Genomic DNA, 18,353 nt, shown 5'->3' on the forward strand with positions numbered 1-18,353 from the left:
TCACCTACGTAGTGAGAGAAAAGTAGAAGCAGGTAAAGTAACATGTTTTCACTTGTTGAAGTCAGACAGCAGATGAACAAAGTTCTTCCTCTGCAGCAGAATGAAACTAAGCAGCTTCTCTGCTGCACAGCCTTCTCCTCAACATCAAGCTGCTTTTACTGCTGCACACACAAGCCATCTCATTGGCTGAGCTCAGCAGTGGTGGGCGGAGCCAGACAACAACACATTTTAGTCTTTTCTGCATACTGTGAGTGTAGGGAAATGGGAGCAATGGGAGCAGGTTTCTTAATAGTTATGACCTCAAACAGCAGCTGTTGCTCCACTGGATGACCCGGCTGCTGTATTTTTCTCTGTTAACGTCTCCCATGTTTTCTCTTCTGGTTTTATGAGTGTGATGAAAACTATGTTGCACTCTGCTTTTATTGTCAGGAGTTAAATTAATTCAGTATTTTGTATCTGTAGGGACTTTTGGCTAAAACATCACAAGCTAGATGGACAACTGTAGTTGTTCTGTTTATAAATTATTATACCAGTTTTACTGATTTCACTCACTGCATGGAAATAAAAACACACAACACTGTTCGTACTAACTTCTTTCACAGCTGCTTCTCAAAGGCACTGAACCAGCTGAGCTGCTGATGTCCGGCTGTTCCTGTGTCGCTGGGCTTCCCTGTGCAATCACATCGCAGCCCTGCTGTTTCAGTCTGCCCACAACAGCCAGAGGGACTGACCGCTGTACCCCGACACAAAGCTGCACCCATTCTGAACAGCAGTGGCACAGAGCTCGTCCTCAGCTAAACAATCCAAGGCTTTTTACATAATGTTGTACGTCACACACACACACACACAAAGACATCATCTTTAACTTTAAAGAGCATCTTTCAGGTTGAATTTTCCACAATATGACGTTTTGAAAAAGTCCGAGAGACACTGTGGCATAAATAAAAGCTTCTTAAAATTTCATTTTTTGTAATTGCACTTAATTCAGCTCGTCTGCGATCCAGTGCTTTAAAAAACATAACTTTTCCTGTCACGTGATACGTGACGTCATGTAAGGTAAACGAGCCCATACGCCAGCGGCTATCAGCTCAGTTTATCGTAGGCATCGGCTGTGTTTTTTACTCCAGACTTCTAATAGTAAAACTAAAGATTTCTGGAACATCACCATGGTGAATACTTGTGTTTGTGCATCCTACACAAATTCAAGTCTCTCTGGACATCGTGTCCACAGTTTCCCTAACAAGAAGAGCCCCACCTTTCGCTCCTGGGTCAGGTTTGTCCAGGCTAGGCGCCAAGACTTCACTTTCAAGTCCGTTCATCCCAAAAACTCCGTCATTTGCAGCGCACACTTTGTGGAAACGGACTATATGCCTAGTGACCTAACTGCGTTTAAGATGGGGTACAAGACCATGAGGTCAGTGCGTTTAAGGTCTGATGCAGTTCCCACTGTTCATGCTACGGCTAGCATGCTAGCAGCAGCAGGTGCCCCATCACGTCTGCCTTCACCGGGGAAGCCGCGGGCCGCCCATCGGAAACGGGAGACGAGCAGAGTAAGTTTTTCTCTCTGTTTTTTAACCTGTTTATAACCTTTTCTTATAAAACGGAATTGTCCCCTTTTTACTACTTATTATTGAGGACAGTTTCAACATATTTAATCCCGTTTTTCTTGTTGGAGAAGATCGCCGATGCTAATGCTAGTGAAAGTCAATGGGAAACTGCTAGCCTGTCATTTAAATAACGATCTTATCTATTCTATAGGACACCCGAGGAAAAGCAGTTACAACACACGTCCGAGAACCTGTACCAGTCGTTGTACATTGTACAAGTCATAGAACATGGTTAACCTTGTTCTATGACTGGTACAATGTCCAGAGATATATTAGACATATTTATGATGGACAAAAGGGCATAAAAAGCACACAGCTTGTGTTAGACCTGTATATCTGCAGGGATATGGTGAGGGACTTTAAAAGCACCAAATTCACATTAATAAAAAGGAATTTTAATTATAGAGGGTTGCATCACTTTGGATATTTTCCTGTTTTTCTATCTCTATTCTCTCTTTGTAATTCCTGTATGACTGTGTAAATTAATTGAGCTTTATTTACTTCTAGCAACAAGTTTAAATAAGATGTTTTGCTTCTAATAATTAGAACTTATTAAATAAATCCAGGAAGATGATCATAACAGAAAGATGACATTGAGATGGAAGCAAAATATTTTATTTATTATTACAATTTACAGAATAGGAAGACATGTCTTGTATGTGTTACAGGTCATGCATGCAGAGAACCCAGGATGCTGTCCCACACAAGTAATGCCTTCGGGTTGTGGATGGAGGTCTTCGACGAGGCTCCAAATTGCAGGAATCTCCCTGCAGCATATGCTCTCCTCCGCACTGCTCATGGGCTGACAGTGTCCACATAAACACCTGTAATTAGATAACATGCTGTTAAAGAATTTCTGTTGTTAAATGTAGATACAGTGTTTTAAATATATGTTCAACCATGTAAAGATTTTTATTTTTTTTACTTTTACATACAGGCTTTAAAAATTAAATGTTTATATTTCATCCGTAGTCATAGCTGCTTATAACATGCTGAAACATTTCATGTAATACATAAAGCTGAGATGCCCTTTTTTCTGTTGTCACTGGCCTTGCTGAATATAGGGGGAAGAGGGATTACCAATTGTGGGTGAGAGTTGTGGGCTCTGTTGTTTGGGGGATAAAGTGTTAAGACTGCAGTGCACATGGCATCATATGTGGAATGACCATTATTCAGAAGGGTTTACAATCCAGTTTTAAAAATAGTTTTTCTGTTTTAACAATATCTTTAAACCTCAGAATCAGGCTTTATTTATCATTGGGAAAAAAGTGCAAAATTATACACATCCTGAAAAAGCTGAGACCAAGTGTTGGATTAGAAAAAAAGGTAAGTTTAGCGAAAAAACAAAACAAAACAAAAAAAAACAAGCGATGGATCTGCTCAGCCAGTGCGCAGATCCATCCTTCGTCATGGAACCAGCATCCTGGCAACAAATTTTCTTCCAGTTTTTTTTTTTTTTTTTTTTAAGCGTATTTAAATACCGCATTGAAATAGTCTGCTTCTAAGTTTAGAGAGTGCTGGTAAAACTAAGACATTACAGCACGTACATTCTATGAGGTATTTGTGAGTTTAGAACAGCGTGGGCTTTTTTTGCGCACTACACGCACATCCAGTCTGACCAACTTAAGAAAAAAGATTATAACTCTGGTATTCCTTGATCAATCAACACAATTCAGAAAGTTGTTTATAGTCTAAAATGACTGTTTTGCGCTGTTAGGCTACCTGACGTGGATTAGATGATGGAGCCTTAGCGAGGCTACTTTGGGCACTAGCCTACGTATCATCAGATGATTTGATTAGAACAGCGCTTTTCTGTCTACAACTGTGTGAACGGGGTAGCCATTGCACAGCTTTTATAGGCATTATCTGCCACAGAACTATTTTATTTAACCAATGTTTTGTCACGAATCGCTAGTGACATAGTAGCAGCTTGAAGTTGTTTTTTTTGTGGCGAAACGTGATTTTTAAAACAAACCTGTCGGGGCGGGGCAGGACAGGGATGTCTTCCTATCGGCTGCAGTAAGTAAAAGGCTTTAAAATCTATTTGCTATTGCAAACACTGTATTTTTTCACTGGTCTGCAGCATAACCAGGTATTACTTGCCCAATTCAGAAGGCTAATGTGGAAGAAAATTTACGAAACATTTGTATCACTTACCATGCTGTTTGATTAATCCTCCAGATGTTTTCAGCTGCCCATGACTGAATCTGCTGCCTGTTTCCCGTCAACGATCTCCTTTGCTGGTTGTCAGTGACTCTGTTTGTAGCTTCAGGTTCAAAACTGTATGGATCACTTCTAAAAATAAAATTATCTTCTTCTTCCTCCATAATCTCACGCCCATTCCGTTCCGTTGTGTTAGCCATAACTGTTGTGTTAGCAATAACGTACATAACAGAGTCCCTTACGTGACGTCACTTCCGGCAAAACAGATTTTTACAGTCATTTGAGCAGTTTTTAATAGTCCATAACCGATTTCTTTATTTTCTTATTCACGGACTTCAACAAAAACTAAATAGATATTAACTATAAAATATGCATAATCCAAACCATTAATCATGCTCTTAACCTGCCAGTTGCTCTTTAACGTTTGTATACAAGGCTTCAACCTGGTCCAACCAGTCAGAAGGTGGTGGTTTCAGCAAGAGCTGAAGAAAACTGATTGAAGGAATCTGGTAATACTTCACACACAGAATAGTTCTTTCATATTCCCCTTTACCTGTTTCATTCTGTCTCCTTTGTAAGCATGTGAACATAAAATATTTACCTGTACATGTCAAAAACCCGTGCTATTGCTGGCAGGTGCAGGGGCAGCTTTTATTAAGCGGATTTGGATGGTGCGACTTTGTGGTCTACGCTGAGGATGACGGTTCATTCAGAGAATTTATAGGGATGATGGAGTTTTACAAGCAATCAAAGAAAAGGCTGATCACGTTTACATTTATCTGCTTTTAGCATGAAAACTTTGTCACACTTGTACTGCTTGTAAAAAACAAAACAATTAAAATCTACTGTGTTTTTGTCCCAAACGAAGGCTGAGATCACCTTTATTTTACTGCGTTAACACTGTTTAGAACAGAAAAAACATGACATTAATGACTGTAATTATACTACAGTAATTACTTGTATTACTTGTATCAGATTTGATGGATCTACTTGGCCCAAGCTTTAACCAGGGAACGATTTTCATAATTCAGGAGGAGACATGCTACGATGTACAGCTGATTGATCTCACCAGACCTAATCAAAGAGACGACTGAATCGAACATCTTGTTTGTTTAATCTTGGAATTACACGCTCCACATGCACCCTGAGGTGTTCGACTACCTGTTCTTCCTCAACCTCGTTTTCAGGCATTCGAGGTCTTCCCGACAGAAATGCAGGTCGCTGCACCTTGCAGGGCACACAGCTGTCAATTAGGAAGCCTCTGTCCACCATGATCGTAGAGTCTGGACGGAGAAGCCTGGAAAGTCCTGATTCCACAAACAGCTGCTAGTTATTCCACTAATATGGACGTGATGATCCTGAGACCTGATCCCCTCTAATGAGGGTGTGGGTGGTCATGAAATGTGTCATGAACAACCACAGTCCACCAGTTACCGGATGAAATGAAAACTTCCTGTCCAGTTCAGCAGGTGATGAAAGAAGCAAATGATTCCAGTTCCTTGTCCTGGCAGAGCTCTCACTACATTTCCCATCAACACTATTCTATGACGTATCATCCATCCATCGGCTGCGTGACATGTGCAATGAAATTAAGGTGCTCAGACCAGTACAGTGTACAAGATATAAAACAAAACAATTTAGATACACAATAAAAATGAAAATAAAATAGTAAATAGTAGTTTACAGTAAAGTAGTAAAACAGTGTACATAGTGAACAACAAGGTACATTTACTGAGCTTATTTAACTTTAATGGAAAACACTGTCACACTATTACAGTAAAATAAATTGATACTGAGATTGATAATATCTTCCCAGGTGCATGTAGGGAGACTGAGTAGCAGTTAGAGGTGTGTGTGTGTGTGTGTGTGTGTGGTGGAACAACTGTTTGATGTTTGATGAAAATGTGCTAATTTATTTCATTATCGTAATTCAGACATGTAAAAATTTCTATTGCTGACAAATGAAGAAGTAAAATTGTTCAGGAGGCCAAACTTAAAACATCATGTTGAAATGAATACTTATTTATAACAAGCTAACAATGTGCTTCAGTAACTATAATGTCAGTCAGAGCTCCAGGAGACTTGTCTCTTGTTGGACATTTACACCCTTACAGACCACTGTCCAATGTCTCTTTTCCGTCTAAAGTTCCAATGAAAAAGTGTTTTCAACTCATATGTGTGTTCATTTTCAAAAGAAGATCTGAGGCCTTTCAGTCAGGATTCATAGCACAGAAACAGGGTTGGTGAAGGTTCCCAGTGATCTTCTCATGGCCTCAGATGACAGAATCCTGTCTCTACTTGTCTTCATTCATCTCAGTAGTAAGTCTCAACCTGACTGATACTGTTCACGTTGTACATGCTTCTATTTGGTAAAATGATGAGACATTATGGCATAAATTTCATTTCTATGCAGATGATACTCAGCTATACCTATTCATGATGCCCGATGAAACTAATCAGTTCTTCAAACTGCTTAGAAGTCTTAAGTACATAAAGGCCTGGATGGCTCAGACTTTTCTCCATCTAGAGTGACGTTGTTGTCTTTGGACATGAACACTTCAGAAAAACACTGTCTGTCTGTGGAATTACTCTGGATGAATTCATCTGGTTTCGATGTCAAGAAATCCATCCATCCATCCATCCATCATTTCTTCTCCACTTTTCCGGTTTCGGGTCATGGGGGCAGAGAAAGAGGGGAAGGGGGGGCGGGGGGTCCTAAGCAAAAAGAGGTAAAGCAACATGTCTTTGGAGTTCTTAAAGCCAGACACACAGCAGATGAACAATGTTCTTCCACTGCAGTAGAATGAGGAAGAAATAATGTCATTGGATGAGCTGAAGTTCAGTGGGCGGGGCCATGATGTTTTCAGTTCAGCTTAACCAATCAGATTGTTTCCTGCTTCCACAGCAGCTCTGTCTCTGTCTCTGATCTTTACTGCTTCATTTCTCTCTTGTCTTTGTCATCAGTCCAATGACTCAACAATCAGAGCTTTAACAGTGTGTGAGGCCCTCTAGTGGACGTTGTGGAGTATTGTACAGGTTTTTGTACAGAGTTTTGCTGTTTCCTGTCACTGTGGGTCTCACAGCACAGTAGTACACAGCAGAGTCAGACACTGCAGCAGAGGAGATCACCAGATCTACTTGTTTTCTGTCCCTCTTCAGTTCTACAGTCAGTCCAGGGTATGGAGGTTTTGCTTCCACCACAGTTGGACTTGTTGAATCAGTGATGAGGAGAAGGAACTGAGGACCTGATCCAGGATCCTGTCGATACCACTGCAGGTTCTGAGCTGCAACTGAGTAGTTACAGGACAGAGTTTCTCTTTGACCCTCTGATGAAAACACTTCAGCTCTGCTGGGAGTTATATCATCTTCCAGGCTGTTACCTGCTGATCAGACCACATGTTTTATTTCCAGCTCTGATCTAAAGTCAGATTTCACTTCAATGAGAATCCAAACTCTATCTGTAGTTTTTTAACCTGGTTGTTTTCCAGGTTGTCTTCTTACAAACATACGTACCTACGAGAGCTGAAAAGAAGCAAATCACAGCCAGTGTTTCCATGTTTCCAGAGGAGAAATGGTGGACCTGGAGTTCAGGATGAATTATCTGTGAGAGGTTTTGTGTTTGGTCTGATGTTCACAGCTGCAGTCAAACAGTAGGAGGAGACTCATGAACCTGAGCTGCTTTTCTGCTCAGCACAGTTCTAGTTTTATCTGAGTTAGTGCAGCATTTCTGTCAGCTCAAACCAGTCTGACATAAAGACTGATTACCACAGAGCTCTACAGCCTGGAGAGGAGAAAGTGTGTCATCCTGCAGGTGTCTGAAAAAAGCTGAGAGAAAACCAAAATCACTTTAAATTATTACCTCCGCCAAAGTAGAGGTCATGTTTTCAGCAGCGTTGCTTTGTCTGTTAGCAACATAACTAAAAAAATGGACAGATTTTGATTAAATTTTCTGGGAATGTCAAAAATAGAAAAGAAACAAGGGATTAGATTTTAGGGGTGATCTGGATCAGGATCCAGGATTTTCTTCTTTTTCTAGGGATAAGTTTACCATCAGATTCTGGCTCAAAGTTAATGTCTAAAATCACTGGGAACACATTACAATGGCTTGGTGAAGGTCTGTGGTCTCTGAGTGCTTTTAGGTTTTATTTATACATTCAGATTAGCTCTCAAACGTCTTGTAATTGGACAAAGATTAAATCCCTATAAAGGGTTAAACATCAGTTTCTAAGGTCATGGGTGTTATTAATTAAATTATATTTAGGTAAGTACTACGGTTAAATTATATTTAAGTAAGTACATTGAAGTAAGTAATGTTTCCAATACAAAGCGGAATAAAAGGTTGACTTCCTCTTCTGCTGCCGGAACTTCCCAGTGTGACACCAACCGGAAGTAAACAAGCCGCTAGCAGCATCGTTAGCTTTCCTCGTGTGAGGCATGGATGTATTATAGAACTGGATAACGGACTGAAAATGGCGGCCCATTCATTTCTATGGAAGTTGCTCACCCAGCGCATACGCCGAAAAAGTTCTCAGGCTTCCGGGTTACTTCCGCATATTGGGCCCATAGAGCATGCGCAGTAGTGTCACCTCCCATCATGCTTCACGTCACTGTGAACGAGCAATGCGCAGCCCAGTGACCTGATCCAGCGACGCGCGGTCACGACATTAATCTGCAGTATGAGAGCTGTACAAACTCAGATGATGATTTTCTACGGCACACGATCGGACCTCGATGTAAAGTAATGATATAATATACGTGGAAAAAGTTGTGTAGTAATTGTTAAAATGATGGTTTGTTTTAATCTGATGAATTTCTATATGGGATTCGTAATAGCCCAATATAAGTCAGTCTATATTGTATATTTGTATAATCCCGTGTCACATTTTCACGATGACTTACAATTCCTACCTTTATTCATGAATAATTTCAGGCACGTCTTTTGTAATAAATGTTAGAAGTCCTTGTTAATGCATTATTTCATTGTGCTACCCATGCATATTCTCTTTATTTTTCTGCTATTCCCTGGATGACACCAAGATTATCAATTGCGTCTCTTAAAATGTTCCTTTCTTGTGTTTTGCCGGATTCCACTTTGTTAAATGCTGCAGTTTTTTAATTGACAAAGAAAAAAAAACTTTGTTTAAACTGAGGACTATGTTAAGGAAAACTAGGCCACTTGGGTTATCACCATTCTATATTTATTATGTAGTTATGTATTTTATGTATCGTGATTTCCGTTAGGGATTGAAAATGGTTTTGTAGGCTATTTTACCTAACTTGGCGACATTGTGTCGCTGTCATGAAATGGCTCAACACTCCCAAAATATTTAACTGTATATGTATAACAAAATATCACTGACAGCGATGCGTCAAGACTGTTATTCATATTTTATTTGAACTAACGAAAATAGAATAGCAGCTCATAAGACAAAATATTTTAATTAAAAAAAATTCTATTGCCCTCTGGGTGAACAGTGTGATTAAACTACTTAACAAAAAGTGAACTAATGTGAACCAAAATATAAGAAATTAACAAATAAAAAAAAAGCCACCCTCACTTTCCCCGATCTATTCATGGGCTGAATCTCTCTTTACATAAAATAAACCAGTAAAACGCACTATCAGGTGGTTTAAACAACAACAACAAATAGCATAAAAAGAAAAAATAAGAACGAAAATAAATTCTAAATAAAAATAATTTACCGCACCTGATAGTGGGCTTTAACGACCTCCGAAATATTTTTAAAAAAAATATCATTTCCCAAAGTGGAAAAATGAACTCCGTCACGCAGGAATAGACCAGGGCTGTCAAATCTGATGTGAGGGTGACTTACCACCAGACAACCCATTTCTTGAACAAACGTTTTAATCACACTGTTCACCCATTTCCTCGCTTTGTTTAAGCGTCCTGGCCTGCCAGACTGCCACCGCCGCTGCTGACAGATCTCTGACCAGACCACCACCAGCGCAGGGAATTTCCCTTTGAGCAACTGCATGTCCCTCTTCATCTCTCCAACCAGCTCAACAGACTTGCTCTTCCCAAGGTCGTTGCTGCCACAAGCAACGACCAGGACATCCGGGACCGTCCGTCCTTGCAAGGCTTGATGGAAAAAGGGGATAAGCCGATGCCACCTCAGGCCACCCCAGCCAAACCAGTGGACTGAAGCGTCCAGCCCGAGATTGCAGCCGATGGTGTCCCTGGCTCTCTCCTCTCCCCTTCGGACATAACTGTCCCCTATGATCCATATGCTTTTTTCTGTGAAAGTATGATTTGCACCCATTTAGAGGATATTAAACCAATTCAAAAAGGTTTTAAGCTTCTCAGATTTTTTTGCTCACTTACTGGAATGCGCTGTCGTGGGTGCCATTGAGCTCGTTTCTGCCATAGTTTCTGAAAGGCCACGATAAGTTTAAGTTTCAAGATTTTGCTTATGTTTTTTTTTAGGTTTGAAACAAAATTTAAATATGACTAACATTAATGATCCGTAATTAAATAAAAGCATACCTCTCAAGATTCCCTCCAACTTATGATCAGCATCAGTAGCAGTATGGACAGTGGGGGAGGGGATCGGAGCATGATTGACAGCAAGATCAAAATTTGTGCTCCCACTCTTGGCCTGCACCTTGCCGTGGTGAGTGGGCTTTTAACTAAGACAGGCTATTTTTATGTTTTGTTTGTCTGTGGGCTGCAAAGGCATTGGTAGTACATGAAACATGACTATCTGGTACTGCCATTCATTAAAGTTTTTTTTTCACCATACTCCACAGCTGGATGCAACATCATGGATGATTAGACCAGTTCATTCTTTCTCCTGGAGTGATGTCCCCTCTCCCTCCAATCTCTGTTGAGAGAAACAACTTACTTATTCAAAATGGAACATGACAAATGTGTTGGTATTGATAACTTTTTATACTTTGATTTGTTCATGTAAAGCTTCTCGTATTAACTCATATTTAAAGTTTTATCAAGGAACTCCAGTAAAAAACATTTTTAGTCTAATTATGTTATCTGTACATATAATTGACAAAACCCCACCTAATAAATACACACACAATTATTCCACATAAAGATTCGATATCCAACGATCTACCAACTAGAGCTCTTATCTATGTGATGTGATACACCATGTGGATTCAAGGACACCAATATAATCTAGGTTCATATTTTTTTTGTTTTCATTTACTTTCAGCAACACTACGCAAGTAAACTAGTCATCATTCGATTTTATATTATTAAATACAGAGTAGTTCACCGTAAATGCAGTCATGATGACATTTGAAGGTTGAATATGGGACATTTTTATTAAAAGCTATATATTTGTAAAAGATAATACCTCCAGAAGGTATTTAGACGGATGCAGAGTGAAAGTATAGCATTTCCTTAAAAACATATATTTAGCCTTAAAAATAAATCTTATTTTGGCGGGTTTGACAAAAAGATTTCCACAGCATTCAACATACAAACAGACGTGGAGATAGCCACGTTTCTCCTGGACCAGTTAGCTAACTCGTTTGCTAAAGTAGCCGGCTACCTACCAGCTGTTATTTTTCTGCCGTCGTAACTACAACCTAGAGCTAATTAGGATTTAGGTCACAATACGTTTAAAAACAGGAACTATCATGCATGTAATATCAAACATTAAGAATACAAATGTATTAAGTTACTCGATATCAGAAAAAAGAAACTTAACTTTAACTTAACTTTTACGAACAGCTTTCCCATCATATTGAAGTCAACAGCCGTCCTCCTCGCTCCCGACACAGCATGACCGCGCTTCGGCAGTGCATGTGCACAGCCGTGACGTCACCGGAGAAATAGAGACTTTTCTGTGGCTTTTATGGCCTTTTGAAAAATAATTGACGGATTAAATGTCCATGAATTAAAAATATTGAATAGAAAGATTAGTAATTAGCTGTGTTTAAAGCTGAAGACGTCCTGTCAACAGTTTTACAGCCGTGTCTTTTACCATTGTGGCCTATGGGAAAAATGCTTTTTGGGCCCCATGGGATTTTTTGTTGCAGTACCACGAGTGGCCACTGGGAAAAATCGGCGTGCCGCCGATTTTCAGTCCGTTATCCAGTTCTATAATACATCCATGGTGTGAGGACGGAGCAGGAAGACGGTTGTGTTGTCGTCTCTCAGCTGAATATTTCAGTGTTTCAGCAACAATGTCTTCAGTTCAGCATCTGAGAGAGTTTATCAGCGAGCGACTAACTGCTGCTGCTGAAGAAATATTCACAGAGTTTGAAAAAACCATCGTCCAGTACGAAGAAGAGATCGATCGTCAGCGCAGACTGCTGGATATCACCTGGAATCCACAGATAAAGTTAATCAGAACAGGTATGAAACACTGGGATGGTCTGAATGAACTAACACATGGACTCATGGAGGATCCTGATCAGAGCTCTACGGTACATTTAGTTTAGATTTATTTGCTTTATTTGTCAGGGACCATGTAGAAAACCTGATCCACAAGGTAAAGATGCTCTGTAGCAGATTCCAGCGTTCTCACTAATTCCCATCTGTAGTCCACGTGGCAGCATTTAGTTTTAGACTGAGAGGAAAATGATGCTGCAGCTGCAGTTTCAGGCAGAAACACTAAGAGAGACGCTGAGATGCCACTGTGGGCTGGTTGCAGACGTTTCACATCTCTACCACCCCAATGCAGATATTTGCAGGGACGTAGTTAGCAGGAAATAATAGAAGCTTTTCACTGTACTTCAACACTTCTTTCTTTCTACGTTTTTACTGACATGTTTCTGTAGTTACCGTCATGTGTTGCCTGCTACTAAGAACTTCATGGGTAAATCCAGAGTAATTATGAAGCTGTTGAACAGTAGTTTCCTCGTATTTACCCATTTGAACTAGCTGCAGTTACCGGGTAAGTAAGTGAACTTCCCATGTTCTTACTGGATAAATACCTAAAACTGACTGATAATTTGGTCCTTTCAGGAAAAAAAAGCTTCATTTTCATCTTTATTTGGGGAAGATGATGTTCCCATTTAAAATGAGTGTGTTTTGTAGTGATGGGACTTATGGCTCTTTGAAACGAGTCGTTCATTCGGGAGTCGTCACTTCAAAGAGTCGTTCAAATGACTGGTTCTTTTATGTTTTGGATTATTTTAAAAGAGCAGTGTTTTTATCCTAAAATAAAACATTACATTACAATTTAAGGCATATTAAACATATTAAACTTTTCCATGCAGCAGCCCACCTGTGGAGGTCTGTTTGGTCCAGCAGGACCCACCAAAGATTTCATGCAGTAAAATAAGCCAACAAGCAGATTTCCAGCCAGATAAACACACTGATGAAGTCACAAAGTCTCCTCATCAGCTTTAACCTGGACTAAGAAAATGTTCCTCATTGGCCCAGTTTACAGCTGTTTCTGAGCTGGACCAGGACAGATGTGGACAGATGTGGACGGTAGCCTACGTGTACAGACTAGTTTAGCTGAGCAGCAGCAGTACTGAAATATCCACCTGTCACTTTAACACAGCACATAAAATGAACTGGTATTTTCTCTGTGGTAGCAGGAAATCCCATATAGACCCTGTATGTCCAAGGCTGGAATAACCAGTAGCTTTTATGTTTGGGCTGATGGGAGATGGAACAGTACAGCAACAAACCAGGTGGTTGTTTGCAGTTGCACCAAAAACCATGTGATATGATCGCTGTGACACCGTTCCAGGTCACATTATTGGTTTTCCTGCACACTTTACAAAAAGCTTCCCGATCGTTCCCCATGACCGGCTAAAGCCGGTCTTTAAATGCCGGGTCAGCGAGCCAAAGTTGTGGGACGGAACGTGGCTTGCTAGCATCAACATACTAGAGCTGTTCCGACACCACGCATGCACACAACAGGTCGGACAGCAGAACCGATCGAGGCTTTCAATGCCGGCCCAGGTCCTGCCGTCCTGCTCACACGTATATATCAGGGCTGGATGTCGTCACTAATTTCCTGAATCAATTCCATTCACAACAACCTATTTCAATTCAATTTCGATTAAATCTGATTTGATATCGATTCATTTATACCTGATTATGTAACATCACCTGTTTTTCTTCAATATTAAAGATGATCTCAGTTAACTTTTTAATATATAAAACACGGAGTGCATCTACTTGTCAATCAAAATCAGTTATCTGGCAGTAATCAGATTACTGTAATGATCTTATTTTATTTTAATAATTAAAATAAAAAAATTGGTTTGTCAAACCCAGCCCATCCATCCGTTCCTCCATCCATCCTTATCCAGGGTCGGGTTACGGGGGCAGCTGCCTCAGCAGGGAAACCCAGACTTCCCTCTCCCCGGCATATTCAACAGCTCATCCAGGGGAATCCTGAGGCGTTCCCAGGCCAGCCGAGACATGCAGTCCGTCCAGCGTGTCCTGGGTCTTCCTCGGGGCCTCTTTCCCGTGGGACGTGCCTGGAACACCTCACCAGGGAGGCGTCCAGGAGGCATCCTAACCAGATGCCTGAGCCACCTCATCTGGTTCCTCTGGATGTGGAGGAGCAGCGGCTCTACTCTGATCCCCTCCCGGACCACCGAGCTTCTCACCCTATCTCTAAGGGAGAGTCCGGCCACCCTGCGGAGAAAACTCATTTCGGCCGATTGTACTCGCGATCTTGTTCTTTCGGTCACTACCCACAGTCCCCAAACTGAGAAAAACTACCAAGAGTCTGGAACGAGTAAAAGTATAAAAAAGTTTATTTTTTAGGAACCCTAGTAATTAACCTAAACTAAAATCTTTCTTCATGTTTTTCATTTGTCCCTTTATCCCTCCAGAGGTTCCACATCAATATGTCTACAAGGTGGATGAAGCTCTTCAAGATGACCAGCAGCTGTGCAACCAGAACTCAAACCTGGACCAGGAGCAACCAGAGTCTGCTCGTATTAAAGAGGAAGAGGAGGAACTCCTCAGCAGTCAGGAGGAAGAGCAGCTTTGGCTGAAGGATGAAACTGATCAGTTTTCAATACCGGCTTCTCATGAGGAAGATGGTCACAGTGATCCAGAACCAAACAGGGACCATACTCCCTCTTACAGTCCTCCTGCAGACCAACATTCACCTTTAGAGGAAAGCATGGTTGAAGACTCAGGACCAACAACGTGTGCAGATACACAGCCAGAAAAGAGCTGTCTAACGGAGACAAATGAGAACGTAGGAGAGTCCTTTCTGTTAGAAAGTCATTGTAATGAAAGAGATGAGAAACAACATTCCTGCAAGTTCTGTGGGAAACAGTTTAAAACGAAAAGTAAGTTAACTGTTCATGTAAGAACTCACACAGGAGAGAGACCGTACTCTTGTCAAACATGTGGAAAATGTTTCGGTCGCCAGGGTGCTTTGGTGCGCCACATGAGAATTCACTCAGGAGAGAAGCCATATTCTTGTCAAACATGTGGGAAATGTTTCAGTCAAAGTACTCATTTGGTGAACCACATGACAACTCACACAGCTAAGAAGCTGTATTCTTGTCCAACATGTGAGAAATGTTTCAGTCTCAAGAGTACTTTGGTGAAACACATGAGAATTCACACAGGTGAGAAGCTGTATTCTTGTCCAACATGTGGAAAATGTTTCAGTCTCAAGAGTAATTTGGTGAAACACATGAGAATTCACACGGGTGAGAAGCCGTATTCTTGTCAAACATGTGGAAAATGTTTCAGTCTCAAGAGTACTTTGGTGAAACACATGAGAATTCACACAGGTGAGAAGCCGTATTCTTGTCCAACATGTGGAAAATGTTTCAGTCTCAAGAGTTCTTTGATGAAACACATGAGAATTCACACAGGTGAGAAGCCGTATTCTTGTCATACATGTGGAAAATGTTTCAGTTACAAGAGTACTTTGGTGAACCACATGAGAATTCACACAGCTGCGAGGCCGTATTCTTGTCCAACATGTGGAGAATGTTTCAAACAAAATGATGATTTAAAGTACCACATGATCACTAACAGAGAATGTCAAAAGCCACCTTCTATATGTGGAAAAGAGTCAATCTAAATCACGGGCTGTGAATCAATTATCTTTGGCCTGCATGATCATATCTAATCACTATTAGAGCTGGCCTGCTGATACAGCACATGTACCAAGGCAAGGCAAATTTATTTGTATAGACAATTCAAAGTGCTTTACATAAATACTACAAGTCCCACAATGCACTGCCAGTACGTTTACAATTACAGGCCCGCGAGCGAGTACCTCACCGATTCTCCAGAAACCTGACGGAGCTGCTCACCTTTGTCAACAACCCCTCTCCCCGGAAAATGGCTAAAGGAAAAGTGGACTTTGTAAACAGAGAATATGTTTGTGGATGTAAAGGACAAAGCTGTGTGTCTTCTGTGTGGAGACAGAGAGGCTGGAATGAAGGAATACAACGTAAGAAGACACCTTGAAATGAAGCACCACCACAGATAGGCAAGGCAGTTTATTTGTACAGCACATTTCATTTACAGGACATAGGTGAAGGTGGGAACGTAGATCGACTGGTAACTGCGAATTGCTCCAGTGAGAGCTGAAGATCGAGGCCCGATGAAGCCAACAGAACCACATCATCTGCAAAGAGCAGAGACCCAATCCTGAGGCCACCGAACCGGATCCCCTCAACACCACGGCTGCACCTAGAAATTCTGTCCATAAAAGTTATGAACAGAATCGGTGACAAAGGGCAGCCTTGGTGGAGTCCAACTCATACTGGAAATGATTCTGATTTACTGCCGGCAATGCGGACCAAGCTCTGACACCGGTCGTACAGGGACCGGACAGCTCGTACAAGCAGGTCCACGGTCAAAAGCCTTCTCCAAGTCCACAAAGCACATGTAGACCGGTTGGGCAAACTCCCATGACCCCTCAATATATGCCTGACTGTCAGCAGGTTGTGAAATAATAAACCAGGCTTTTGAGCCAACAGGCATATCATCTTGAGACTAGTGAGCATCACAGAGCAGCAAACTGTCCTTTAATGCAGTTTCATCTTTTACATTTTTATTATCTTGCTGTTACAGGATGTTTCATTTGTCAAACAAGTAAAATAAATATTTTTTATTTTAATTTTATTTGATTATTAATGACAATAACTTGTAGACTGTTAGTTCCAGGTGCAATATGTGCAATAAAGTCATTAAAATGAGTTTTTAATAAACATTGAACCAGGCGGCCCTCAACGTGTTCCAGTTTTTTCATTTTGGTCCACTGTGTGTTTGAGTTTGACACCCCTGATCTAAGTAATGATTTAAGGACCTCAACAGAAGTCAGACAGCTGAGAAGCTGATTCCTGTAAAACATGGAAAATGTTTCCTGTAAATTGTTATTCAAAGGGCCACATGAAAACTCACTAATAAAAGACTTGCTTCTTGTCAAATGTGGACGTTTTAAAGAAAGATTTTTGTGTGTGTGTTTAGTTTTAGAACCCATTTGCAAGAGCTGAGGATGTCATTCTTAAATAAAAGATATTTAAATATGGGCTCTGCTGTCATCGTCTTTAAGAATAACTTCTGCCATGAGGAAAAAAACATGCTTTGACTGAAGCCTGGTACACACACAACGATTTTTTTAATCTTGTGAGATTTTTTATCTGGTCGAGACCTCACACGTGAAGATGAAACATCGGTTTTGATCATACTGTGTGGCGTTCCTCAGAAATCGGCTCTGAAATATTGAACATGTTCAATATTCCCGATTGTCGGCTACGACACGTTTCGGAGCGGATTATCGGGACGTAACCTCTGACCAAATGATAACTGGACAGGGAAATCTTATGATGATCGGGCGTTTGCCTTCCGAGGTCGGGAAGAGGCCAAATCGGGACAAAAACAGCCCAAAAATCGTTATGTGTACCAGGCTTTAGAGTTTTGATGCCATTTTACTTTAAAGGTATAGTACATAAAAATGACTGACATCTAGTGGTAAAGATTCACATAATTACTTTATTTACCAGCATGTTTAACAGTTGTGTGTCCTCATAGCCTGTGTTTGAGGCCCAAAGATGAGAAAATCCTGTCTCGCCTGCTTGCTCCATGTTTTAGTGAATGTGTGCTATAAACGGGCGAGTCTGAGATCTTTCCCTTTGTGAAACAACCACTGCCCCTGGTAGTGGATACTATCACGGACCCGGCTAGCTGAGCCCACCCTTTAAAATCACTGAGCAGGCACCAGCGAAAGCCGGATCCTCGTTCAGAGAGGGGCGTGGATAGGTTCTGCTCATGAACATTTAAAGGTTCAGACACAGAAACAGCCCGTTCTCATTAGAGCCACATCTGGAACAACTGAAATGAAGGAGCAAGGCTGAATTTGGGGTAAAACACTTTAAAACAATGTTGGATCTCTAACACCCACATGAAGTTGTTGAAAACATGTATAATATGGACCTTTAATGTTAGATCATGCTCCAGTTGTTACTAAGCTTCCAGTGATATGGGATGTTAATGACAACTTTACTTTAACTGCAGGTCATATTCATTGAAACGTTTAAGCAGCGAAAATGGTAAAACATCACAAAATCAATTAAACTGGACACATTTGGACCAAATCCAGTTACAGCACTGGCAAGTATGTTGTAGTCCACATGGACCAGATGTCACTA

General features: G+C 40.8%; 1 protein-coding gene and 1 long non-coding RNA gene across 2 annotated transcripts in view; one reads left to right on the plus strand and one right to left on the minus strand.

Moving 5' to 3' along the window:
* Window positions 1-2,206: 2,206 nt before the first annotated feature.
* LOC121645202 lies at window positions 2,207-3,898 on the minus strand. Its single transcript, XR_006011372.1, has 2 exons — window positions 3,765-3,898; window positions 2,207-2,431 (listed from the first exon to the last, which is right to left on the minus strand). It is a non-coding gene; the product is annotated as an uncharacterized LOC121645202 (long non-coding RNA).
* Window positions 3,899-8,110: 4,212 nt separating this feature from the next.
* LOC121645120 (zinc finger protein 397-like) overlaps window positions 8,111-18,353 on the plus strand; it is a 35,828-nt gene continuing 25,585 nt past the window's right edge. Inside the window, exons 1-3 of the mRNA XM_041993513.1 lie at window positions 8,111-8,202; window positions 11,877-12,111; window positions 14,559-14,739. Coding sequence (XP_041849447.1) covers window positions 11,940-12,111; window positions 14,559-14,739 — 353 coding nt within the window. The 5' untranslated portion in view covers window positions 8,111-8,202; window positions 11,877-11,939. The remainder of the gene's footprint in view (window positions 8,203-11,876; window positions 12,112-14,558; window positions 14,740-18,353) is intronic.

This window comes from Melanotaenia boesemani, chromosome 8, assembly GCF_017639745.1.
Source record: "Melanotaenia boesemani isolate fMelBoe1 chromosome 8, fMelBoe1.pri, whole genome shotgun sequence".
NCBI lineage: Eukaryota > Metazoa > Chordata > Actinopteri > Atheriniformes > Melanotaeniidae > Melanotaenia > Melanotaenia boesemani.